The sequence below is a fragment of the Dasypus novemcinctus genome, chromosome 2, assembly GCF_030445035.2.
Source record: "Dasypus novemcinctus isolate mDasNov1 chromosome 2, mDasNov1.1.hap2, whole genome shotgun sequence".
Lineage (NCBI taxonomy): Eukaryota > Metazoa > Chordata > Mammalia > Cingulata > Dasypodidae > Dasypus > Dasypus novemcinctus.
Window position 1 is genome coordinate 79,638,526 of NC_080674.1, and position 27,420 is coordinate 79,665,945.

General features: G+C 41.0%; 1 protein-coding gene and 1 long non-coding RNA gene across 3 annotated transcripts in view; one reads left to right on the forward strand and one right to left on the reverse strand.

Annotated features, from left to right (window-relative positions):
- Positions 1-2,623: 2,623 nt before the first annotated feature.
- Positions 2,624-18,803, reverse strand: LOC131273099 (uncharacterized). The gene is made up of 3 exons (XR_009180253.2): positions 18,693-18,803; positions 4,507-4,568; positions 2,624-2,744 (listed from the first exon to the last, which is right to left on the reverse strand). It is a non-coding gene; the product is annotated as an uncharacterized lncRNA (long non-coding RNA).
- Positions 18,804-19,363: 560 nt separating this feature from the next.
- Positions 19,364-27,420, forward strand: part of SCAMP1 (secretory carrier membrane protein 1) — a 128,692-nt gene continuing 120,635 nt past the window's right edge. Inside the window, exon 1 of one of the 2 annotated variants that reach the window (XM_058275227.1) lies at positions 19,364-20,227. In XM_058275227.1, the coding sequence (XP_058131210.1) occupies positions 20,171-20,227 (57 nt within the window). In that variant the 5' untranslated portion in view covers positions 19,364-20,170. The remainder of the gene's footprint in view (positions 20,228-27,420) is intronic. The other variant, XM_071208680.1, reaches the window with a different exon arrangement.

Consider the following 27,420-nt stretch of genomic DNA (forward strand, 5'->3'; position numbering starts at 1 on the left):
AGAGAAGCTAGGAAGGTAGGTTCCAGTATTCCATCGGCCTAGTGTATAATACCCTTCAGGGCTATGAAACAGTGCCAGTCTGGAGGCAATGTTCATTGTACATCTGGCTATATTGAGCCATTGTTAGCTGCTGCAGGAGTTTGAAACTGCAACATAGTCTCCATCAACTTCAGGAGCACAATCAGAGATGTAGTAGATACTTTTATTGTTTTAGGGGTCAGTGACCAACTAGACAATAACTCATGTGGAGAGGCAACCTGAAGTGTATCAAAGGCCTGGTTTGAATGTGCAAGATAGTTTGACAGTGCTGAAGTCTATCTCTTGATTTTATACACTTTTTAAACAGTTTCAGTGCAATGTGAATTTAAGTTTTTAGTACTTTGCTTTTTCCTTCTACACTTTTACCATGAAGATGTTAATTAGCAGGTATTTTACTTTAGCAGTACAGGAAAAACTACTTTTTCCATTTTAAAATGAAAACTGAAGATTCCCAATGGAATCAAGATAATTTTTCATAACCACCATTTGAATATGCAGATTGATGTGGCTTCCAGATAGGTTTCTTGTTATGAAGTTACTTTTTGCCATTAATATCAATTTAGGTTTCTAATTAGTAATGGCTTCCTGGAATTAGCCACTTAAATGCTTCAGTTTAGAAGATGCTTTTACAAACTCTTTATAATTGACCACAACCACATAGACTGGTTAATTTACCTTAGATTATAATTAGCAACAAATGGAATTTACTTTATCAATTTAAAAGAGGGCAGATCTACATTTCTGTAACTTAATTTCATTAGATATGAACTTAACTTTCATCACCTTAAAGATTTAAAAAATCTATATACTTGGTATTTCATAAACCTAGGGAGATAATGCCCAAGCTAAATAAAATAAAAACTGTTAAAGTTTATGCAAGGAAATGCACACTGACTGCTAGGTTCTGGAAAACTGCTGATTTTTAAAGATCTTTCCATAGCTTTCAAGGACTTTTTCTTTACTTTTTGATATTTGTTAATGGGATTATTAATCACCCTTATTTTAAGGCTATCAAAATGTTTAAATTGAGGATTACAAGACAAATTATGATTTTTAATTCCCCAGCTTAGAAGATAGTTTCAATCTGTCACATGTCATCTTTCCCCCACAGCTCTTGCAAAGAGAAAGACCTTGGAGGTAGTTTAAAGAGCTTAGGAAAAACTTTTTCCTTTCCCAAGTTTCTTTATTTAGATTTCTATATTATCTTTCCATCTTGCTCAGCCTAATTTGGGCCCCAAGAATACTTATTCACATGTGTAACTGCATATTTGACTTTAGCTTGTCTAAGAATTTTCATTTGTTAATTTGATATTATCACCCTGGTGTATGAAGCTATATATTAAACAAATAGGCAGACATGAAAAGAATTTGATGTGGAAACACAGGACTCACTACTATAATTTTCATTCTCTTACAAAATAAGTTTAACTGTAACATAACACTTAAAAGATTTCTTTGAAGGCTCTTTTTAATTACTCTAATTTGCTGTGACCATGCAGGTTTTGCACAAGAATTTCATTTCTTAATTCATGGCTTATAACCAAAATTCTCTAATGTTTTAATATAATTTTCCTTTGCTTCAAAACTTTGTTTACTTCTCACTTTGATGTTAGCAGCCTTTGGATGAGCAAGACTAATTCTATATATACTCACTGAGGTTATCGAAGCCTCAAGGAAACTGGTTTCTCTCATGAATTGTCACTTTCAAGAACCCCTGACAGTCAAGGCAGGAGGCCTCCTTCACTTCCCAGTCCTCAGAGATAAGAGGACTCCAGTGGCTTCTGGACTGTAGGAGCGAATGTTCAACACTGAGGGCCAAGAATTCCACCAGGCTGCAATTTAGTTCACACTGGGAGCCATGAGAGAAAGCAGGGTCATTAATTCCAGTAGGACAGGAGACAGGGATGTATCAAGTTTGCTTTTCCCTGAACCACAGGGACAGAAGCTGTTATGAAATAACCATAAGCAAAGGCACAGAGTGAGGCTAGGCTTGAATTAACCATAAACAAATGTAAGGTCAGTTTAGAATCTATACTTACAGTAGTAGGTTTAGGCTAAATTTACCCAATTACATTTTCAGGTATTATCCTTCTGCTGTTTTATAATATAAAGGCATCTACAAATGACCTTAATTCTTAGTTACAGTTTGTACTAAGCTTTTACATTAAGGTGAATTGGGTACTTTTCTTAACGAGGACACAAGAATTTTATTAGTAACAACTTTGCAAAGTTTCTCTGCTTTTCTACAAGTTGAATCAATTCTACTTGTGTGTTACACATTAAATCCACTTGCAAGACACTATTGACATTTAAAGACTCATTTTTAGGTTACCTTTCACCATTACCCAATTCGTAACAGGTGAACCCCAAATCTGATTTCCTAGGTGCAAGTAAACTGACAAAGTTAAATGCAGATTTCAAAGTTGAACACAAAGTTAAGCACAGATTAAAACAGAAGAAAGAATTTTACACTCTTAGCATTTCTAGTAACTTTTTTATTTTAATTGATGGCACATGAAGTTTCTGGGCTTCAGATCAATTCATCCTCTTTTCTTACATTGGTTTGACTGGAATTCAGGGTTTTGTACAGAGGCTGCTCTTGGCTATACTGTGGCCATGTGGACCAGTGTAGGCAAATTTTCCTGATTCTTGAGAAGACACTCCTTTGGGGAGTTTGCTGGTATGCTAGAGGCTGCGTCCATATTCTAGGAAGAATGAAGAAGCACTGTTAGCCGACCAATCTGGTGTCCCAGAGTCCAAGTCTGACTAAAATGTTGGAGATTTGGGCCCGAAGGGTATTGGGAATGAAAGAGAGAGAAAGGAGAAAGAAACAAAGAGAAAGAAAGAGAAAGCTGGGATCAGGGGGTCTGTGAGTAGAGACTGATCAGACAACTTTATTGTTCACAAGGGGCTCAATATATATCCCAGTCCACCTGAGAACAAGCAGCAACATGCAGGTAACCATCAGCATTACTCACAGTCTAAGGAATTCAAAAATTCTTATCTCAAGATACAAAGTCTAAGTGTTCTATTTACTACAAAATGTTATCTGCTTATCTTTTCTTTCAGCCTTTAACAGCTTCATCCTGTTTGCCTGGAACTCTTAATTACCGCATTCCTTAGGTTGCAAGTGTAGCCATGGAAACAGCACATCTCTCCTTGCAAGACCACTGTGCCTCAGTTTCCAACACTAAAACATTCACCATACCACATAATTTGTAGTTGATGCTCTGTTCTCAGCATCCTGAGAATTTTAATTCCAGAGCCTGCCTACAGGTGTCCCTGTGGCTGACCTAGGTCCTGGCAGATGCCTGAAAATTCTGGAGATTAGACTAAATTGCCCAAGCCAAGTTAGTGGGAGACGTTCTGAGCAGATGTCCCAAATCAAAGTGCCTGAGATAAGTCTCAGGGGATATTTGGCTGTCCTCTGAAAGGAAGGGCCTAAGGAATGGGGGCCATTCAGAGTTTACTGCTCTGATTCTCAGCATCCCTGATATTCCAGGATCTGAGACTAGTTTATCTGTTACCCAAACAGAAGCTCCTGAGCTAAATCTCAGGGAATGTTTGGCTACTCTCTGATTCCCACCACCCCAGGAATCACAGAACCCCTGCCGCTGGCCGTTTCTGGGGTCATTCTGGACTTGGAAGACAGACTGAAAAGATCAGATGCCTTTCAAGCTGAATATTGTTCCTTCCTGGAGAAGGGGCAGAAAGCTTCTTCCTCCTATTCTTCCAGAGGTCTTAGGTGCAGTGCTCCTTTTATGACTTTACTTTCTGGTAGTTTCCTAGTTAGACCAGCCATCAAAAGGCCATTAAGTGATTAGAGATCAATTGTTCTAGCTAATAGGCCCTGGGGCCCCGAGGCAATCGCTTCCTTGCCAGCAAATGCGTTTTCAGTTTTTCAGTTTTTAAGACATTCCAAAGCATTTTAACACAAACCTGTAATGAGAAATTCAATAGTAGGAAGCAGGAAGATAAAATGTGGGTAAAGGTTAATTATGCAAGGTTGTCCTGGCCTGTGACACCCCTTCCCTCCACCTTCCCACATCATCCCAGACCAGGTAGACTGATATGGTTGGATAGGAAGGGGGCCTGCAAAGATATGTACCTGCTGGGAAGGGCAAGTCCCTGGCTCTGTCATTGCCTTGTTGCTGCTGAGGGGAGAGGGTGGGAGCCAGGCCCCGAGGGCAGAGCTGATGGTTGCTAAAAGGGCTTGAAAAACCTGCTTCACAGTGCTCTGCCAGGGAACCTCTGTCTTGGCAGGACCCTGCTTTGAGCTGTGCCCCAGCCCTCCCCGCTGGTGTCAGATCTCATAAGCCTGGGCACATGGTGTAGATACAGAGCGCTCCCTTGCCCCAGCCTCTTCCCTCTTGGGATTACGTTCTGTGGGGGCTCGTAGGTGAACCCATTTAAAATGGAGAACCAAAGGAAGGCATTAAGCAGGCTGTAGGCCATTGTTTCACTTACCAATAAGCTCCTGGCTGGCTCACCAAACATGTAACTGGAATTTGTCTAGGTTCTTGACTATGCTGCAAAAATGAATTTCAAGAGTACATTGGGTGAGTTAAGACAGTAATTTATTAGGATAGGGAGAGAAGAGAAATGGGAGAAAATAACTGATCTTGGGTCCCAGGAAGAGAGGAAGGGGCTGAAAAGTGATAAAGCAGGCTGGTTTACAGATACTATTTCCCATTATAGATTATGATGCCCAGGTTTTATTTGAGTGTTGATCCACACTGGGGGGACATGGCAAGAGCAGCGCACAGAAAGCAGGAACAGGGCAGGACCGGCACCAGGACTGGCACTGGGACAGGATGAAGGCAAGAGAGCAAGAGAGCTTGGTGCTTGCTTTTTTTTTCCTTAAAGATTTATTTTTATTTATTTCTCTGCCCATCCCCCCCCGCCCCGTTGTCTACCCTCTGTGTCTACTTGCTGTGTGTTCTGTGTCCGCTTGCACCCTTAGTGGCACTGGGAAACTGTGCTTCTTTTTTGTTATGTCATCTTGCTGCATCAGCTCTCCATGTGTGTGGTGCCACTCCTGGGTGGGCTGTGCTTTTTTTTTTTCACAGTGGGTCAGCTCTCCTTGAAGGGCCCACTCTTTGCGCATGGAGCACCCCCATCGCGGGATTGCTCCTGTGTGGCACTCATATGCTGCAGCTCTACGTGTGGGCCAGCTCATCACATGGGTCAGGAGACCCTGGGTATCAAACCCTGGACCCTCTCATATGGTAGGTCGAACCACATCTGCTTTCTTTTTAAACCATTAATTTTTCCGCCCTTTTGCTAATGGCAGGGGAGGAGTCCCAGCTGTTTGCTGTTTTGATTGATTACCCCACCCATCAATCCCCGATGAGGGCCCAATGATAAAGTCCTTGGGGGAATATCTTGGGCTTCCCCTGGCTTCTGGAAGAAATCTTGTTCTGAATGGCAGAATCTTACTTGGGGGGGGGGGTCTTCCAGCAGTCATCTTGGGGTTATTGATGTCCATGTGGACTTCCTGCTAGGTTCCAAATCCATCTATTGATTCCCTATCTTACTAGCCAGCTTTAACAGTGCTTCCCTAATGGGATGGGAATTGGGAGTCTAGGTTTTCAAAGGTTAAAGAGGTATTTTCTTGACCCTGTGTGCACTTTTCTATCTTTTGAATATTGTATCATGTGAATATACTACCAGTAAAAAATAACCTAATCACAAACTTAAAAATATAATTAATGCCAGTGTCAATGTTCAATCCCAAGACATTCATGGGAAAGTGATATTGGTAAGATAAAGAATGATATGTAGGAGTTTTCTTGCCAAGATTGGATTTAAACCTCTGAACATTTGTACGTGTGTATGTTTTGGTTTGTTTCTTTGCATTGAGTGGAGTGATCAAATTTGGGAAAGAGCCAGTAGCAAGGGGCTTATCGTAACATCAATAAACTTTTACTGAGGGACTCCTTTCAGCAAGACAAACTGCCAGGCACACAGTTTTTAAATTTCTCACGTATCTGTTCCAGATCATGTGAGAGGAAGAAAGGTGATTTTCAAGCTAACATACAGAATTATTTGAGTCAAAATTGTCTATTCTAGATCCATAAAGTCCATTTTTTTCCAACTCTAAGTCCTGTGAAGATTTTGGATTTTTAAAATTTATCATTTAAATTAAAACTAAGCCATACTCTTTCTCCTGAACTTTTCTGTTGTAAAAGTAATGAATGGGAAAGCGGATTTGGCTCAGTGGATAGAGCATCCGCCTACCACATGGGGTCAAACCCAGGGCCTCCTGACTCACGTGATGGGCTGGTCCATGTGCAGTGCTGATGCGCTCAAGGAGTGCTGTGCCACACAAGGGCATAGGGGAGCCCCATGCGCAAGGAATGCGCCCCATAAGGAGAGCCGCCCAGTGCAAAAAAAATGCAGCCTGCCTAGGAAAGGCACCGCACACACAGAGAGCTGACGCATCAAGGTGACGCAACAAAAAGAGACATAGATTCCTGGTGCTACTGACAAGAATAGAAGCGGACACAGAAAAACACACAGTGAATGGACACAGAGAGCAGACAACTGGGTGGGGGTGGGGGGCGGGGAAAGGGAGAGAAATAAATTAGAAAAAATAAAATAAACCAGTTCAATATTCATGAAAATGTGATTAAATTTTTCTGAATCTTGCCCAATAAAGTTAATGTTTTCTCTTCTTATTTTACTAACTATGATCTTCTTACGCCTTTTATGGTGAAAAGTAAAATGAAGTAAGCAAAGGAAAGGCATATTATTTTTTATGCAAGAATTTTATTGTTCTTTGTAAAAAACTTTACTGCAGTTTTATGTACTATGATAAAATATAGCACTATATGACAAAAAATTAGAACACATAGTAAAAACTATCATTAACAAAGCCAGTCATAAAAGGAGGTGAGAAAAGTTGGTAGATGAGTAAAAACCTGATATGAAAGAAATTTCTTTGGGTTTAACCATATCCATCCATCAGGCCCATCAGCCAGTCTGCCAGCCAGCTATGCAATCATTTAGTTTCTATCCTGTGCCAGATGCTATGCTGGGTAGCAAGGATGTAAAAATGATTAAGGTATGGTGTGTGACACAGAGGTATATATAGTGGAGGACAGAGATGTGTCAAGAGGTTTGGCAGACACCGTTGGCACCCCACACCACACTCTAGGGAGAAATCTCAACCATTGGGGAACAGGAGTTGATCAATAAACACACATGGCATTCCATCCTCAAAGGATACTCCTGAGGGTGTTCTACATGTTTCCTCAGAGAATCTCCATTGGGATTCAGCCCCAATTATACACAGTTGTAAGTTAAGTTGTAACCTGCTTAATAATGCATCCTTTGTTTACATTCCCTTTTCACATATCTCATTCTCCCTTCTCTCTCACTCTGGCTTCTAGGAACAACACCCAAATAAACTATTTACATCCATGTTCCTTGTCACTTGAATCCACTGTCCTACTTTTAGAAGAACTCAAATTAAGACAGTGTTCATCACAATACAAGGTAATGATTTCTTTGGATCACAAATACATGAGCAGAGTTCTGTGTTCTACAGAGGAAGGAGAAATTAATTCCTTTCGATGGGGGTTGTCAGGAAAGACTATAGGTCAATTGCAGGAACCATAGAAAGGGAGAAATTTGAAATTGATAGTTGAAAGATAGATAAAGCTCTCTCAAATTTCTTTAAATTTAGCTCAATATGAGATTTATGGTCCTGGGTTGATATAAGGGAGGTTGATTCGCATATCTCCTGTTTGGGTGAGTTCTGTTTGCCTGAGCCTTATGGGTATTCTGGAAGATTCAATAAGGACACAAACTGGAACTAATGCCCATTTCCAGGACTAAGAAGTTTCTAGCACAAGAAGTGGGAACAGGTCTATACTTTGACCTCTGAAACCACCCTGTGCCTAGGAAGGATGCTTCAAGGTGGGAGAAAGTCAAGGTTGCCAGGCCTGGTCCAGGTACAACGGTGACTATCAAGGAGAAAGGGCAGTTTCCTAGCAACAGATGTACTGGCTTTCTACTATCTTCCAAGCAAACTCCTGAAGGAAAATGTGCCAGGTTCCATAAGGGAGGATCTGTGAAAACTTAAAAGGAAGGTACATCTTCCAGCAAAACTCAGTGCTTTGGAATGGAGGAGTAGGGTGTGAAAGGCTTGTGCAGGTTCACTCTGGTGTTCATGGGAAGAACAATGTCTGACCTCAGCTCCAAAGCCTAAAATCATTGCAGGATTACTTTATCTCAGGGAGTGAGTTAGGCAGGACCATGAAAGTTCCTGAGGCCACAAATGGCAACTGCCCCAAGGACTGGCTAGATGAAGGGAGTTCCTTGCAGTGGGGGTGGTGAGAACTCCAGTTCTCATATCAGAGACTAGAGATATATTTATCCACACCATCTGGGAGGGCGACATTGGGGAGCATGAGTTACAGTGCCATGCTTAAAAGCCAATAAGATATGCCACTTCTTTTAAAAGAAAAACAACACCCACAAAACACCATGAATTCTACTTGGGCAATATAATAAAGCCTAATGTAGAAAGCAAGGACAAACAAAAGAAAATCCAGATGTGAAGCCTCAGTTTCTTACAATAATTCTTAAAACAACTCTCAGATTTACTTTACCTCTCTGAGCTTCCATTTTCTCATTTGTAAAATGGAGATAATAATACCTACCTCCCAAAGGTATGTTATTGTTTGAGAAAATGTCTGTCAGGCCTCCAAAGCATTCCCTGCCTGGCACATACCAAACACACAAGCAGTTTTAGTTATCTTTACTCTCTCGTTCTGTAAGGTAGGGAAGATAACAGTCGCTTTAGATAATACTGATTTCTTTTTTAAAAATTCTCAGCATTAAAGTAGGGAGGGGAATTGGAAAGCAACTTTTATTTCCTTAGTGGTTTAATACTCAGATTTGGGGTTATTTCTTTTGGAAGATCAGAAAATGGGTGAGATTGCTATGAGTATTTCCTCCCTTACACTCAACCCCTGAAGATTTGTACCCAATTTGCAAAGTAAGAATTATAAACCATCCTTTAAAACCTTCTATGAAATTTCACAGTCATTAGGTAGTATCAAGTTTGAGTATCTAATTTATAGTTCATGAAAAAAAGTTTTCTTAAAATGTACCTAGATAAAAATAATCAGTAGTCCTCTTTCTGACTCTTCACCAATACCTCTTACTGAGTAACCAAACAAGACACAGGACTGCAATATTTCTTTTAAATTTACAGTATTTTAAATATCACTGGTAAATGACTCCTTAATAATTAGGTATATATGAAAATGTATATCTATGTATATGTTATAATGTCATTCTTTCTTGTAAAATGAAGGCAATTTCACCATACTATTCTAAGTCAGACTATTTTAGGAAAATAAAATGAGCCCTGTACTTCGTTCTTGAATCTCACTGACCCAGACCATTTGAAATGCCTCCACGGTATTTCAATAAAGTTATCATTTAAAATTCCGGATTTCAGTTCAGAAGATATTATCGTAATAGTTGCACAATTCTATTTGTATTAACTAAAATGGTTCTTAATCTTATATTTATGCTTACTTTGCCCCAAAATTTTAAGTGCTATTTCCTTTTTTTATAAGGCAAGAGAACTTAACAATAAACATAACTTTTCATTGAGCACCTACTGTGAGTAGAATGCTGATCTCGGCCCTGGGAGGAAACATAGATAAAATTTTTTCCCTGCCTGCAGAAGTTCTTCTCACAAAGGGACAGATATATTCATTCATTCACAAGTATTATTAAGAGGTCACTATATGTGCTGGGCAGGTACTCACAACTTTATATCAATAGGAGATTGTCTATTATGAGATCTATAACAAAGACATAGATTTGTTTTGGATATTATAGGTGAAGGAGAGACAAATTTGGATTAGGGATACCCAGTACGGCCTTATTAGGATTTATTAGGATGCAAAGGATTGATTGGTCTTTGACAGGTAGAAATTGAGTGGGTGAAGGACATTCTTGGTAAAAGGGACTGTAAGTGTATATATAGTCATAGGTAAGCTGAGTCAGGAAACATACATTTGTTTTTACGATCATTGCATTCCTGTGCTGCAGAATACTTTTATACAGTAAATTATAAAAGAGTGCCACCATGATGTCATTATCTGGAGATTATCAAAGCCAGTCAGCACCTTGAGCAGCATATGATTACACAAGAAAGGATGATTATTCAGAGACAGGTGGCTCGGATGGTGTTGGCTGGGGTGGTGAGCTTGGGAGGCAGTGATCTGGATAGCGGGTGGTAGAGTGAAACTATCGCTTGTTTGTAGTCAAGTTGTTGAGCTGAAGAGAAATGAATACACTAAAGTACCTGGTGAGAAAGGTAGAGTGCCTTTTTCCATACTATTTTCTTTCCTGATGTCTCTCCGTGGTGGACCTAGGATGATGAAAGCACTTCTGTCCTGTGCTTTACCACTCCTGCAGTTTTGCTCCAGCTTTTTGTCCCTACAGATGTTTCTTTGTCCTTTCTCTGCTTCTTGCTGGTATGAATGCTACCAGGCCTCCAAGGCCCAGATCAAATCCCCCCTTTTCTTTGAAGCCTTCAGAATCCCTTTCAATCCACAACAACCCCTCTTCCCTCTCAAAGTCTCTATGGCCTATTGTTTCTGCCTATCATGAACTGCTTTTTTAAATTTTTATATTTAGTTCTTTTTTCTTGTGTTATAAATTAGTCCCTTAATCACAATAGCACCATTTATTGAGCATTCTTTGATTTAATTTGCACAATTCTATGAGGTAGTATTATTGTCCTTATTTGATATTCATTCATTCAACAAATAGTTTTTGCGCCTGTACTCTTATGTGCTAGGTACTGTCTTAGTCATTAGACTACCTCTGTGATCAAAATTGACAAAAATTCTTGTCCTCATAGAACTTACATTCTAATGGGACCAGAGAGTATGTCAAATGGTGAAAAGAGAAAAATGAAGTGCGAAAGGGAGGAAGAAGTACTAAAAGTAGAGAATAAAAATTTGAACCAGGTGGTCAGGGAAGGCATTTCTGAGAAGGTAACATTTGAGCATAAAGACTTGAAGGAGGCGAGAATGAGCCATGCAGTTATAGGAAGGAAATGCAGTCTGGGCAAGGGAACAGGAAGTACAAAAGCCCTGAAGCGGGAGCATGAGTAGGAAAGATGTCAGAGGGTGAGGAGTCCAGGATGGCTAGAGCAGAATAATGAAGGGGAGAGCAGCAGGAAATGAAGTTAGAGGGATAAGAGGAGGCTGGAACCTGCAGGGCCTTGCAGGCCTGTTGTAAGGATATTGGCTTTTACACTGATAGAGCTGGGAAGCCATCCGAGGGTTTTGAGTGGATGAGTGAAATGATCTTACAATTTAAAAGAATCAGTTGGCACTACGTTGACAATAAATTGTAGGGGGAAAGGTGGAAGCAGAGAGATGAGTTAAGAGGCTATTGAAGTGATACAGGCTAGAGATATTGATAGTTTGGACATTGTGGTAATGGAGGAGGTTAGTAGAATTTGAGGAGTGAGGGGATGATTAACTTGTCTGAAGTCATACAACCCAGAAAGCAGCAGGAATCTGAGCCCAGGTTGGCCTTCCCCCAAAGCTGGAACTTTACTGTGGTTGTCTCATCTCATCAACTTGGTTAGGAGGAGGACTGAATGCAGGACTAACATTTGCATGACTCTGAGAGTCTTAAATCTTGTGCTTTAGACACCTCTCTGACCTTATCCTAATCCTGGCCCTGGGACTGAGCCTCTTCTATTTCAGGTTCCCTCTAGCATCAAGTACAGAGACATGATTACCCCAGAGATATTCCATAGTAGTTTGTAGATTGATAGGGAGTCAGATGTGGAAACTCACCACTGGAATTTGATGCTTCTCTTTTAGCCCAAGTGTACGTGCTGTGATAATGTGGGAGAACTAAGGCAATCCTATGGTGCCAAAGTGACTGCTACCACCTTGAGTCTCCGAGGAGAGCCACATTACTTGTCAGTGTGCTGACAGGGGTTCTATAGCAGGGGTTCTTAACCAGGAGTCCATGGGCTTTAACTGAATTGAAACAAAACAAAACATTATTCTTGTGGGGGCATGTTGGTATGGGTGTAATATATTTATTAAATAATACACAGTATAGTGTGGACTTAGTAAGGAGCCCACGGTTTTCATCTGACTGGCAAAGGGTCTGTGGAACAAAAAAGGTTAAGAGCCCCTGCTCTATAATCTTTTAACTCCAAAAGAGGACTTGGTTCAGTCCTGTTCATTCAACAAATACTTATAGTTTTGCCAGCCACTGTGATAAGTACAGGGGATAAAAAACAACAATCTATCTATCCTTGAAGAGGTCTCAGTTTGGAGTAGAGCCCAAAGTAAGAAATAAATTTTAAATTTTAAGTTGTGACATACACATGTGTGCACATACACAAACAACCAAAATAGAAGTCTCATGAACACTTATGCTTACTATGTGTGACAGTTTGAGATTATTTTATGAATCTCAAAAAGAGAAAGATTGTTTATAAACTAATCTATTCCTCTGGGTGTGATACCCTTTGATTGCATTAAATTCAGCTAAGGTGTTTTGATTAGATTACTTGTTAAGATTAGGGCTTTTTGATTTGATCATGCCAGTAAGATTCAGCTTAAGCCTCACCCCCTTTGATATAAATGGATACTCACACAGACAGACAGACACATGGAAAGAGAAAGCTCTGTCATTTTTTCTTTTTAAGATTTATTTCTCTCCCCCTCCCTACCTCATTGTTTTGTGCTTGCTGTCTGCTCTCTGTTTGTTGTATGCTCGTCTTCTTTTTAGGATGCACCAGAAACTCAACCCAGGACCTCCCATGTGGTAGGCGGGCACCCAACTGCAGAAGCCACATCTGTTTCTTGCTCTCTCATTTCTTATCTGGCCATGTGACAGAAAGAAGATGGTTCAAACAGCTGAAGTCCTGGGGAGAGATGAGTCATTTTGCCTGAGAGTTTATAACTGAGATGGGGGAGAACCATGGACTTCATGATATAGGAAGTCCAATGCAAACCTGCAGCTGAAATCGGGAAGAAGCAGAGCATGGAGCCTCACAAGGAAGAGGAAGCCAAGAGGGGAAGGCAGAGAGATGAGCCAGAGATCAGAAACCATCTTGCTTCAACATGTGGCAACTGACTTCGGTGAGAAAGCAACCTTGTTACGGCCTTATGACTGTAAACTTTTACCCCAAATAAATACCTTTTATAAAAACCAGCTGATTTCTGGTACGTTGCATTGGCAGCCCTTTGGCAGACTAATACACTATGTGCTACATGCTTGGATATTTTCTGTTCTCTTTTTCAAATATGCTAGTCACAATCCACTAAATGGATTTCATGACAAGAGATTACACTTCAAGACCCAAAGTTTGAAAAAAAAAAAAAAGAAGAGGATGCCGGCGGGTGGAGAGGAGCCGCTGGAGGCCTCTGCGACTTCTCTCGGTGGCTCCGAGGTATGGAGGGCGCACGAGATTCAGGAAGAAATCGCCGAGACAGGCTGGTGGCACAAGTCTGGTTTATTGCGGAAGGGGATACAGTTTTATAGGGTTAGGGACTGCGTGGAGAGATTTGATAGGTGCGGGCGGGTACTGCTTCCTGATAGGTGGTTGTAAGCGGTTGCTAGGCAGAGGGCAGGCGGAGAGGTTAGGAATGGGGGAGGGGAAAGGGGAAGTGAGAGCCGACCAGATGTTAGGCTAGGCGGGAGATAGTGGGAGGCGCCCGTTATTGATGTATCTTGCCCGGGTAGGCTGAGGGCGCTTCGCCCGTACCAGGCTGAGGGCATGGTCGCCCATTCCAGCCACCCTGAACTGTGGCTTCAGGCTGTGCACACGCCTGCTGCCGGGCCGGCTTAGTAACATTGGTTCGCACTCCCACAAGAGGAGGAGATATATTTATAAATAAAATAAAATACATGGAGGGAGAGGGTAGAGAAGGGGTAAGTCTGGAAGCATAGACTGAAGCATAGGTTATAAAGGACCTTGAATGCCATAGTAATGAATTTGGATTTTCTTCTGCCAGTGACAAGGAATTCATAAAGGTTTTTAGGTAGGGGAGTACTTAATGAGAATTATGTTAGGAAGATAACATTTTCAATAACGGGAAAGTCATTTAAGAAGTATCTTAGTGGGGAAGTGGATGTGGCTCAAGCAATTGGGCACCCTACCACATGGGAAGTCCCAGGTTTGGTTCCCAGTGCTTACCAAAGAAGATGAGCAAGACAGTGAGCTGGTGTGGTGAGCTGATGCAATGAGGAGGCACAATGAGAGACACAATAAACAGGGAGGTAGAGGTAGCCCAAGTGATTGGGTACCTCCCCCACATGGGAGGTCCTGGGTTTGGTTCCCAGTGCTTCCTAAAAATAAGACAAGCAGACACAGAGAACACACAGTGAACAGACACAGAGAGCAGACAGCAAACGCAAACAACAAGGGGGGTGGAAATAAATAAATCTTAAAAAAAAAAAGTACTTTAGTGATGGAAGCAAAGATGAAACCCAAATGAAAGCTGTGATATTCACTCATTCATTCACTTTTGCCAGCACTATCAGATGCTGAGACCGCAGTGTTGAAAAACATACAATCCCTTCCTTCGAATTGCTTGTAGTTAAATGGGGGAGCTATACAGTTGAGGCATTGAGTATGGGGTGGAGTAATAAGTACTCTGATAGTGCTATGAAACTAGGTGGTGAAGAGGGGAGGTGAGCTGGAAAGGCTTCCTAGAAAAGTAAAGTAGGGAAAAAGAGGAGCCAGAGCTAAAAGAAGACAATACAGCCCCTTTTTACTATTAGTTGGCTTTTCAGAATAAAGGAGAAAGAAGAACAGAAAATCTGCTTCACTTCAATAATAAACATCAATTTCAAAGCCAAATATAGATGTATGTGTTTTCTTTTTTAAAACAAAACAAACAAAACCTCAAACCCTACCACAACACTATTTACACAGCTAATTGAAAATTGGGCATAGCTGAGAATCTTCTTTCAGGACAAATAGAATGACATTCAATTTTTCTCTTCCTCAACACCATTTGCATTTCTTCCTTGGCCACCAAGGAGCTGAGTGATATGCCTCTGCTCTTTCTTCCTCTTCTTTCTATACCCTGAGGGTGTGTATTAGTTTTCTGTTGCTGCTGTAACAAATTACCACAAACTTAGAAGCTTAAAACAACACAAATGTATTATCTTATAACACTACTGGTCACAAGTTCAGTATAGGTCTCACAGTGATAAAATCCAGGTGTCGGCAGGGCTGTGTTCCTTTCTGGAGGCTTTATGGAAGAATCTCTTCCTTGCTCATTTAGGTGGTGCACAGAATTCAGTTCCTTGCAGTTTTAGGACTGAGTCTCTGATTTTTTGCTGGCTGTCAGCTGAAAGCTGTTCCCAACTTCTTTCTAGAGGCTACCCATATGACTTGGCTCATGAAACCCTTCCTCCATTCTCAAAGCCAGCAACTTCTCTGCCCTTCTTCTACTTTTTAAGGGCTAATGTGAACACATTAGGCCCACTTGGATAAACCAAGATAATCTACCCATTTCAAGGTCTTTGACTTTAATCACATCTGCAAGGTCCTTTTTGCCATGTAAAGTAACATTCACAGGTTCTAGGGATTAGGGAATAGGCAAATTTGGGAACCATTATTCTGCCTACCATGTGGTGCCTTCATCTCTTCTGATACCTCCTGGAAGAAGAGCCAGTGACGGAATAGAAGGTTAGATATAATTCTTTTGGGGTGTCGTGGGTTTCAGTAGCAGCAGCAGCCACAGCAGCAAGTCTGGAGCCTGGGTCCACGACGAGAGATGATGGATTTGATTCTAATCCATCAGTGAATTCAGAGTACAGTGAAACTTCTAAGAAAATAAAGTTCTCACTTGGCATTTTCTCAGCATTTACTGGCTACGTGATAACAAGTATAGAAACCATGAGTTAAGACTATGTAGCCCCTGTCCAACCTTATTTGACTGAGGGAGAAGCAGAATGGTAATGGTGTGAGGCATACTTGGGGGGAAAAAGAAACAGGGTTAGGGAAAGGTGAGCTACACTCACAAACTCATAGAATGTTAGAGCTGTCAAAAGGACCTGAAATATCATTTAGTTATATTCTAGGATCTCTTAGGAAGTGAGTTTCTTGGGAGCAGGCTGAGCCCTATGTTGTGCCCTATACATGGCTCACTGCTTTATACCAAGCATCTAAACACTGTCACTGAGTAAGTGCTCAGTAAATATTTGTTAGCTGACTGACTAGTGTAGAAATTCAGGTGAATGATATGACCAAAGTTATGCAGCTGGTTTGTGTCAGACATGGGCCTATAAACTAGTTTTTGTTTTATTTTGTTTTGTTTTTGTGGTGCAGGGACCAGGGTTGAACCCAGGACCTCCCATGTGGGAAGAGCGTGTTCAACCACTGAGCCACATCAGTACACCTCTCGTCTGTTTTTGTTGTTGTTGTTGCCAGGATGCATCAGGAACTGAACCCAGGACCACCCATGTGGGAAGCAGGCTCCCAACCATTTGAGCCACATCCGTCCCTTAGAAACTAGTTTTGATTCTTAGTTCTTTGTTCTATCAATTTTTGAAGGCAAACCCTGGTGAATGAACATGAACAAATGAGTCTTGCTATATGCTGATTTTCTACCTTGCACATAGAATTTCCTCTCCTATATGAAATTATTACCAACCAAATCTATCAATTTAATGTCAGAAACACAAGTCTGTACCTAGTTCTCCCATTTGCTTCCTTTGTGACTGAAGCAAATTATTTAACCTGCCCAAACTCAGTATCTTCGTCCATAATGGGACAGGCTAAGGGTCCTTTCATTTCTTACATCTTATGATTCTAAATGTTATGAAAGCTAATGAATCAATCAGTTCACTCCTGGATCATACAGTTGAATACACTTATTTTTTTTTGAGGTACCAGGGGCCTGGGATTGAACCCAGGACCTCATATTTTGGAAGCTGGCACTCAACCACTGAGCTACATCAGCTCCCCTGAGTTTTTGTTTTGTTTTGATTGATGTTTGTTGTGTGTTTTAGGAGGCACCGAGAACTGAACCTGGGACCTCTTATGTGGGAACCAGGTGCTCAACCACTTGAACCACATCCGCTCCCCTTATATCAGTTTTTTAAAAAATTTGTTTCTCTCCCCTTCCCCCCTCCCACCTCACCTCTTCTCCCTCCTCCCCCCTCCTCCCTTCTCCTCCCCCAGTTGTCTGCTCTGTGTCCATTCGCTGTGTGTTCTTCTGTGACCCCTTCTATCCTTATCAGCGGCACCGGGGATCTGTGTTTCTTTTTGTTGTGTCATCTTCTTGTGTCAGCTCTCTGTGTGTGCGGCACCTTTCTTGGGCAGGCTGCACTTTCTGTCGTGCTGCGCGGCTCTCTGTACAGGGTGTGCTCCTTGTGCATGGGGCTCCCCTATGCAGGAGACACCCCTGCGTGGATGAGCATGGGCCAGCTCCACACGGGTCAAGGAGGCCCAGGGTTTGAACCTTGGACCTCCCATGTGGAAGGCAGACGCCCTATCCATTGGGTCAAGTCCGCTTCCCTATATCAGTTCTTGAAATGTGGTCAACACATCACCTCCATCAGAATCATCTGGGGTCCTTTAAACATGTTGATTTTGTAAATGTTAAAAACAATGAATTAGACATATATTTGTTGATTTGCAGGGATTTCCACAAGGCTGTACTTTCCAACCCTTTCATCTCTATAGTCATGGTATACATGGAAAATGGTAATATTTGTGGGGTAAGAAACATTAGGCCTCTCTTTAAAATGCATGTCTTATTGAGAAACTCTGCCATAAATAACAAGGGAGAAAAACAAGTTACAGAAAAATAAGTAAAATATATTTTCCCATCTTTTCAAGACAATGCCAAAACTCTTTACGTGAGTCTGTGTAAATACATCTGCATGAATGTTTTATACATTTGTATATGATTGAGTATGGATAAGAATATCAAAATATATGAGATTGTTAATGTAGGGAAAGAGAGGAGGGATATAGTATAAAATTTTTAAATTAAGTTAAAAAAGTATGTATGCTACAAATCCATTTAGACATTTCTATAACATAATAAAGACTTAAACAATGCAGATTCAGGGTCCCTATCTTAGATGTCTTAAAGAAGAATCTTAGAGATAGAAGGTGTGGAAAGGTGGGTGTTTGTATATTTAGCAAGTTTTCCAGGTGATTCTGTAAAAATGTAATCTGTAAATCTTCATAATAGGTGCTAATATCACTAGCTGTAAACAAAGTACAGTTGGAAATTTCCATTCTGCAATGCAGGCTCAGCTGATCCTTATTGTCTTGGAACCTAGTAAATGCATAATAAATGGCTACTGATCATTTGAGTCATTTGGAGGACAGGTGGTGGAAGTGAGAGCCAAAGTAGTAAGAGGAAGCAGATCAGCTGGGCAAGGTCAAGCTCAGAAGAGATCAGGCAAAGTACATGTGATAAGAACAATGGGCTGGGCCCCCTTGTAGTTATTCAGAATTTAAACAATGTTTGTTAGGCACTAAATGCATGGAGAACATTTTCCTCTACCTTATCTCACATAATTTTAAAATAACCCTTCACCAACTCACAGAGGTGAAGTACTGGCACAAGTCACACAGCTAATAAGTCTTAGAACTGGGAAATGAAACTTACAGATGTATTGAAGAGTAGCTATAAGCCAGGCACCAGGCAGCAGCCGAGAATACGATGGTGACAAGATAGATTGTGCTCTCTTTAGTATTTGGAATCCTACAGCTCTGCCATGATCATCCATGCCTGCTGTCACTTTTTAGTTAACATTACTAGTTGGCTGCCTAGAAGTAGCTGCTTTGTCACTTATCCCAACCTAGATGTTGCCCAAGAGAGATTCCAGTAAACTTCTTTGTCATCTGTAGCTATGTTTTCATAGCAGGGAGAAAGTATTTCCCAGGTGACCATGTATAGTTCAACCTCCAAAAAGGCTAAGTTAGACTATATCTAGATTCTTCCAATTTTTCGGCACCCATCAAGTAAAAACAATCCCGGCCCTTTGTAGATGGTCCTGCTAAGTGCTTTTTTGTTAGGGCAGAGAGAAGACAAAAATGGGTAAAGGTATGCCCTTTAAGTTCAGGGGTGGGACAACAAATGGCGCAAATGCATTCCTTACATACACACAAGTTTCGATAATCTCACCGTAGTGTCGGGGAAAGAGGGAAAAATCTGAACTGTTATTTTATGACCAAATGCCTGAACGTAAACAAAAACAGGCATTTGTTTGTAATCCACTAGCATTAACTAGAGGGCCTTGATTTCTAGACTTGTGCCATGCCACCCCCTCCCGTATCATTTCCGGAGAAGGAGCCATTTTGCTGCTTCAGGAGGATGGAAGCAGGGGCTGGACCCTGGTTCTGAATCTCATCTCCTCCCCAAACCTCCGCGGAGCAAGTCCGGATCGGCAGGGCCAAGGCTGGTCTCCATGATTTTGGAGCAACCTACAATCGTAGGGACCGGAAGACGGGAGGTGGGATTCCCAGGTGGGGTCAGGGGTGTGAAACTCCTTGGGTGGGCAGCACCCCGTGGTACCTATCCTTGGAGGCTGGTGCCGAGGCTTCTCCAGTTTCCCGCGCCTTACTGCCCCGTGCCGGAAGCGTGGTTAAAGCCTCCCTCCCCAGGTGTGCATCCTTCGTCCCGGGCTGCCTTTCCATCTAGGGGCAGTAGGGAAAGTCTGCGTCTTTCTTTCCCAGAAATTACCACCTACTCCGTAAGTCACTTTCGGTCATAGGGAGTCGGTTTTAAATCGATGTCAATATAATCGAATCCAGGTAAACCGCCCCCTGACGCGAAACTCAGGTTTTTGGACAGATCACCTCCGCTCCAATCGCCGGGCTCCCTCCGCCCTTGAGCTCACTCGGTCATAGCTAAACCCCGGAGCTCTGACTCCAAGCTGGGAGGAACGGGACGACGAGCAGGAGCGGCGCCGCCAGCCCGGAGCCCGCCGCACCGGGCATGCTCAGTGGCGCGGCCGGCTGGGTAGCCCCGCGAGCTGCACCCGGATCTGCTCCGCGGCGACGTGAGCGCGCAGGGGGGCGGCGGCCTCGCCTCGTCTCTCTCTCTGCTCTTGGGTCGGGTGGCTAACACCGAGCGAGAGAGAGATGTCGGATTTCGACAGTAACCCGTTTGCGGACCCGGATCTCAACAACCCCTTTAAGGTGAGCGTCGTCCCCAGTATCTTTCGCCGCCACGACGCGTCGTTGTTTGTGAAAACCGACAAGTTGCTTCGCGCCCACTGCGCCCGCCCCTCGGCTTCCCTGAGCAGCGCAGAGGGGCGCGGGGCCGCCGCACCCCATTTGGGAGTCGCGCCCCTATGCTCTCGTTACTCGTTTGGCGGTGGGGTGAATCCACCTCAGCTCGCAGTCCTGCCGCCCCTTCTCCGCGTGCCCAGCTGCGGAGGGTCGTGTTTCTGTCCCCAGTGGGCCCGCGCCCCAGGAGGGTCCCTGACAGGCCTCTCCCGCCTCGGGAGGGGGAGAGTGAGCGCCTAGGGCAGGCGGAGTCGTCACCTGCCCGGCAAGTGTGGCTGGCCGGGCCCGGCCGGGCCGGGCAGGGAGGGGGCGGAGGTGGGGGTCCGTCCTGGGGTGGGGTTGTCATGGGGACTCGAGGCGGCGACGGTGAAGAGCTGCTGGGGCGGGACGACGCTGATGGCCGAGGTGTGGAGGAGGAGAGAGGTGAGGGCAAAGAGTAAGCTGCAAAAAAAAAAAAAAAAAAGGGGGGGTGGGGGTTGTGGTTTTATTTTTTAAACTTGTGTTGCTCCCAGATACCGCCAGCGGCGCTGCCATGCCCCCCACTCTCTGTAGGCTGAGGTCGAGGATACTGATTTCAAGGCATAAGTTAAAAATAAACATATTTTGAAAACAATAGTGCACGTGGACACTTTTCTAACTGCTCCCAGCAAGGTAAACGACGGAATATTTTTCAAGTCTCTAATGCGTCACTGGTTCCCTGGACTGTAATGAAGATACCATTTCCTCTGTGAGCTTCTTTCCTTCTTGGAGTCGACCTTATCAACCCCAGCTTCGGAAAGGCTTGTTACAGAAACCGGCCAAAAAGTCGGCTAACAAGTTCGTCTGAGCGTAAATTAATGCGATACCGAAATAAACTCTTTAAAAGTAGTGCGGGTTTCTTAATGAGCATGGCTGCACGTGTAAACCCCCCCCCCAACTGTTTGTTGCAGTCAGTTTCTTAATTCCTGGATATGTGCAATAGTAACTTTAATTTGTGGTCACACGAGTGCCACTTCTGGCTTGTCGAGTTTATATCTCTTTTTTTTTTTTTTTTACTCCTGGCTTTTCTCATAATAATTCTAGAGGAGGAAAAATAGCCCTGTTCTGATTATTAGCCTGATAGTTTTATGAAGTATTATATCAATGAAATGATGCTGCTAATTGACAACTTGATCGCTCTGTAGAAACCTAAAATACTCTCTATTCCATTGTCTTTAATGTCATTTAAGAAAATTCTCCACAACTGATTTGGAACTTTTAAGTTGCACTTTAAGGAGAATCCAACCCCCCCCTCCCAAGTTTTTTTCATTTAGTATTATACACATTTACATGTTGTGGAAAATATTTTAAATCATAGACATTCTAAAGAGACATTTCATCAAATGAATGGTGGTGTGAAATATTTTGAAGGTATAAAATTAACTTGTTAGCTTTTCCTTATTTCAGGTAATTCAATAATGCTGTTTAATCAACGTCTTACAGTTTGGCTGGTTTCTATTTGGTTATCCCATTTCATGGCTTATTTCATGATTCTCTTGTGGGGGCAAGACATTGTATTCATAGCTCATACTGCTCTTTCGTGACATCTAATGTTGCCATGACACTTTTCTCTTTTGACAATGATAAGGTTGTTGTATTAATTCTAAACCCCAAAGTAGTTTTGAATATTCAACCCATATGGCATAAAGATTATAAACCTTTTCTGTTCTTTGTGAGTGGATGCACTAAGAGGACAGTTATTCAAGTTTATAAAATGCTTCAAGGGAGGATAACTTAGGTCTAAAAAAGACTTGGCTGTACCTGTATTTTCCCTTATGGTCTTTCTCAGTTTTTGGTACTGTCACAGACAGGACTGTTTTTTTATCTGCCTCTCTTTCCCCTTGTATATCCAGCTGCCCTCCCTCTACTCAGTGTTAAGCTTTGTATCTATAGTATATTATTTCCCCACTCCCCGCTTTCTACTTCTGGCTTTTTTCTATGTTTATGTGATTTTTGAATCATTTCTGATCCTCTCTAGAAAAATCTAAATATTTCCTAATGTTTGTGTTACCTTAGATCGTCTTTCTTTTGGAATCTGTTCTTATTTTCAGTATATGAAATATTTCAATATTTGAAAAGAAATTCTTATTTTCAAAATATATTTCATGTTTGGTAACATCCTAATTTCTTTTTTCCGCATTAAGTCCTCTTTGCTGTCTATTGTTTTTTTGTTCTTTAACATTTTTTTTTTTCAGGAGACTGGGCATTGAACCCAGGACCTGTGGGAAATAGGCACTCATCCACTGAGCTATATCTGCTCCTATCTTTTCCTTCACTTTTAACATTTTTGCAGCCATTTTCACTCGAGCCATGACATGAAAATAATTTTTGGTTGTAGTCTTTTTAGATAATACAGCCACAATGATTTTACATGATTTTTTTTCAGCTCCTGTAAAATTATTTCTGGGTGCATTTTGTTTATTTTTTGAATCCCTGCTTTATTCAAGGTGCTGTTAAGTTTAGTGATTGGTTTTATACAATTTGAATGCTAACTTCAAGTAACTGAAATGTATAGCAATCCAAAAGAAAAATGGATGATTAATTACATGGAAGCGTCTGATAAGGCACTTGAATTACTATACTGTGGATTTAAAATTAAAGAGGAAAATATTTTCCATGTAGTAAACATGTGTTTATTGAGCAATTGCTGTGTACCCCTTGTTTTCTATTCATTTGCTTATTTGTTTATCCATTCAGTGTATATTGAAGAACTATCTCTTTCCTTAAGGATAATTGTTTAACTTGGAAAAAAACATGGTTGAAAGTGAAATAAAAGAGTAGTTTAATAACCAGCAGAGGCCAATAATATATGCTCTTACAAGAAAGACAGTTTAAGAGTATGATTACCAGAATGAGTGCAGTTTGTTCATAGGAGGGAGAGATTAATAAGTGGTCAGAAAATCTTCATGACTTCTAAAATGCTTGTATTTATATACTAATTATTTTAATTAGGAAATTAATCATGGAAATAACATTTAAATTTTTAAAAAGTCAGAATTTTAAAGGTGGGAAAGGTAAATCTTAAAATGAATTCAGTAAGTCCTCATAGGTGAAAAAGTTCAGAGAGTAACTTATTCATTGTTTTACATCCAGGTGTAGGTAGTATAGAATTGGTATTAGAATGTAAGTCTCTTGATTACTAGTCCAAGATGGTGGCTCTGCGTATCCTCTTGGTTGTGTTTATGACAATGAAATTATGTATTCGGAGCTAATGCTTAAGGATGTTGTGGAGGGGCAGCAGAAGGTAGTGTTTTAAGAGTTTTGGCTCAAGAGTTAAAGACCTGGGTGAGACCTTGGGAAGTTACTTAACCTCTTCAAGCCTTGGTTTCCTGTACTGTAAAATAGGATAATAGTACCTTCTCCGTAGGATTGTTAATAGGATTAGGTGAAAATAAATTTAACATGCAGTAAGTGCTCAGTGTGTGTGGTGGCTTTAGTTAGGTGTAATACTAGTATTAATAGTAATTCAAGAAATTGTATTTAATAATAGTTAACCACCGTATTCTTAGCTATTAATTTGGTGAAGTCCATGTTTCTTTTGAATCTTCTGGAATGCTAAGGAATAGCAGTCTGGATTTATATGGACCTAATAGTAACTGTTTGGCAGGTCATAGTTGTGGAATCAAGGCCAGAAAGAAATTAAGTGGTTTGCCCTAGGTTACTCTGCTAGTTAGTGGCAGAACCGAGACTAGACTGAGTTGTCTGAGTACTAATGCTTTGTCACAATACTATGCATCCTCTCTAAAAAGAGAACTCTATTAAAAATGAGCAGTGTCTACTTTGTCTTGTCCTCAAAAATTAATTGTACACTATTCAAATAATCTTTTAAAAATAGCCTCCTTACTTTGCTTATCTTTCTATTACGGTAATTTCACTGACATCCTAACAACTGAAATTGAAAATTACAAATTTTATCATTAAAAAGTGATTTACAGTTCAAGAACATTATCCATTTAGTTTTCATTTGCAATAGGTTGATGTCACTCCTTATCCATTTTAAAAATTTGAATCTAGAGATTGGGTAGCATTAGGAAAAGGTTCTGAGAATTTCTTATGTGGTAGTCACACCTTAAAACACTTAATCTTTAACATTAATATGTGACAGTGAGTATAGCTTGTAGTCTGTGGTATTTTATGCTCATGTCAATTGCATGAGGTCCCCCTCTCTTTTCTTCAGGTTGATATTTTGAACTGCTGATTATATAGCATCAAATTTAGATGCCATCCATTGTAAGATGCACCATTATTTTATTGACCACTGTCTCAGTTATCTATTGCTGTATAGCAAACAATCCCAAAATGTAGTCACTTTAGAACATTTATTTGCTCGTGATTTTGTAATTTGATCTACATTGACTACATTGGGCTGTTTTGTTTTGTTTTTTTGTTTTTTTAATGTTTTTGCTTGGAGTCACTTGTATGGCTGGAATTATCTGGCAGGTTGACTGGGGCTGGATGGTTTAAAATGTCCTCATTCAAGTATATACCAGTTATCTGGGACTGTCAGTGGGGCAGCAATTGGTCCTTTTCATGAGAAAAGAGTAAGAGCTGAAGCCACAAGGCTTCTTGAGTCACATATTACTTCTTCTGCATTCTCTTGGTCAAAACAAACCATGGGGCTGGCCCAGATTAAAAAAGAAGTGGGGAAGATTAGGCTTCATTTCTTGATGGGAAAGGTTGTGGAAAATTTGTGACTATTAATCCCCACACTCAGCCTTTTTGACATTATGCTTTACATTTCTTCCCACAATATATATTCACCGACTCCTAAGACCTTATTCATGGAAGCCTCAGGCTTAAAGTCCATGATCTCACATTGTACATTAGGCTCTTATACAGATGAGACTCCTTTGGTGCAGCCCTTTTTAATACAGAGCTATGAATTGAAAAGATATACCAAGCATAAAATGGTGAGACAGATACAGACACTCAATAGACGCTTCTGTTCAAAAAGGAGAGAATGGGAAACACATGGAAGTCTCTGCCCCATACCTATTCTGATCCAACCAGGCATATGTTGTCAGGGTTCCTTAATTTGGAGTGTTCTTGATTAGGGTTCAGTTCTACTACTTGGAATAATGTATTATTTTAGTGTACTTTTGGCTCTTCCTGCTGAGAAGTCCTTTATTTTCCCATTAGAAATGACCCCTGTTTGCAGCTGAGTACCATTTGAGTCAGCTTTCTGCCCAATGAATGTTGGGAACCCAGAACCCTCTTTTTCGTTTGGAAATATCTCTGTTCCTTTGACTCCCGGTCAACTCTCAATTTCTTTTTAATCTGATCAGTGTTTACACCAAGCCACATGGACAATTCTTTTTTAAGACAGTCTTTTCCTACTTAGGACAACACCTTTAAGATATTTAGAGAATCTTTTGTCTAGGTTGAGTATCTCGCTAGGTCAGTGGAATATCTCAGGCACTTTCAATAGGCTGCTGGTATGGGTTGGGTACCTCTCATATCTGTTACATGATGAAACTAGTGTTTGAATACAGTTCTATTTTGGTCTCATAACTTTAACAACAATCATACTTGGGATGATGATGATTGTGAAAAAATTTGAAAGCAAACTGTTCTTGTGCTATTATTTTCAAAAACATTCCAGAGCCCAGTTATATTTAGTAGTGCTGAATGCAGGTCTAGGTAATTTTTTGAATATTTTCTTAATATGAGCTACTAGTGTAATACAGTTGCTTAAAAATATAGGATGAATGAAATTAGTGGCAAGTTCCTAAAAATTAATAATTCTACAATACTCTCCTGGTCATATCATATAGGGGTATTTTTGAAGAATGGTTTGAACAAGGTAGGGTGTGCTCAAAGAAGGCAGCCAAAATAGTCATGAGTTTAGAATCAAGTCCTGGAAAGAATAATTTAAGTTTAAATTACTGATTTAGTCTACATAATACTAAGGGGAAACACGAGAGCCTCCACCTGATACTTAAAGTGTTCTTAGTTGATTAAACATGTTCTGTGTTGCTTCAGAAAAAATCTAAGGCTAATTGGCAAAGTTTACAGGAAGGTAGAGTTTGTCCTAACATAAATATATATTTTTATCTATTAGTAGTCTAACCATGCTTTTTGGTTAGGGAGTGTCCCTAGCACTTGAAGGAATTCAGTGGAAGTTGGATGATCTATCAGGGATGCTAAGGTAGAAATTCGTGTATCTCAAGTTTTTTTTTTTATTTTGAAATTCTATAATTGTTACATTTTGGTGCCTGTATGAACCACTTTGTGAATGCATAAATTCTCTCATGTTTTAATACATCGGATATTGGAATTGAATCTGATCATCTCTGCTAGAGAGAAGGCTTTGTGTTCTAGGGTCTGCCAAATTGAGCCTCAGCTTCTGCAGAGAGCAGCCCTAAGTGGTTGCTTACAGATAGGTGATCATGTTCTCTTGCCACCCTGGTCTCAGCTTACTGGATCTGACTGAAGGTACCTGGCCTAAGGGAAGCCAGCCTATGAGCCAAACAGGAGCATATAAGATGATTTGGTCCAAAAATTCTACCCCAGCAGGAACAGTGATAGTTAACTGAGCTGTCTTTCTCAGGAATATAAACCTGAAAGCACAGAAAAAAGTCAGATAGTTGATAGTGGAAATACATGGGAATACATAGATGGGAGGGAAGAGGTGAATTATCTCAATGGTGAAACAGAAGGAATCATCTGACTAGGGAAGTGAGGGACATTCCTTGCTTCCTGTCCCTCATTAGAGATGCTGTTGAGCTACCAGAGATATTGCCATGTCTTGATGAATTCCAGTCTCTGTGAAGCCTGACATCCATCCTTCTGCAAATATCTTTAAAAATACAGTGCCTTATCACCCTCCTCTCCCCCCTCCCCCTCCCGCCCCACAGCATTTGAGGTTACCAGAGTGAGTGAGTCTGGTGTTTTTTTTCAACAAAAATTGCCAAATGTTAAATGCATGTTTTGTCACCAAAACCATAGTAGAATTAAACTATATGCAGAGCTACAGCATTGGTGGTAATATGGAATGACACAAATCCAAACATTATGAGATGTTTTTGTCTGACAAGGGGGGATTTTCCTAATTTGATATGGGAAATAAAAGATGAAATGGAGGT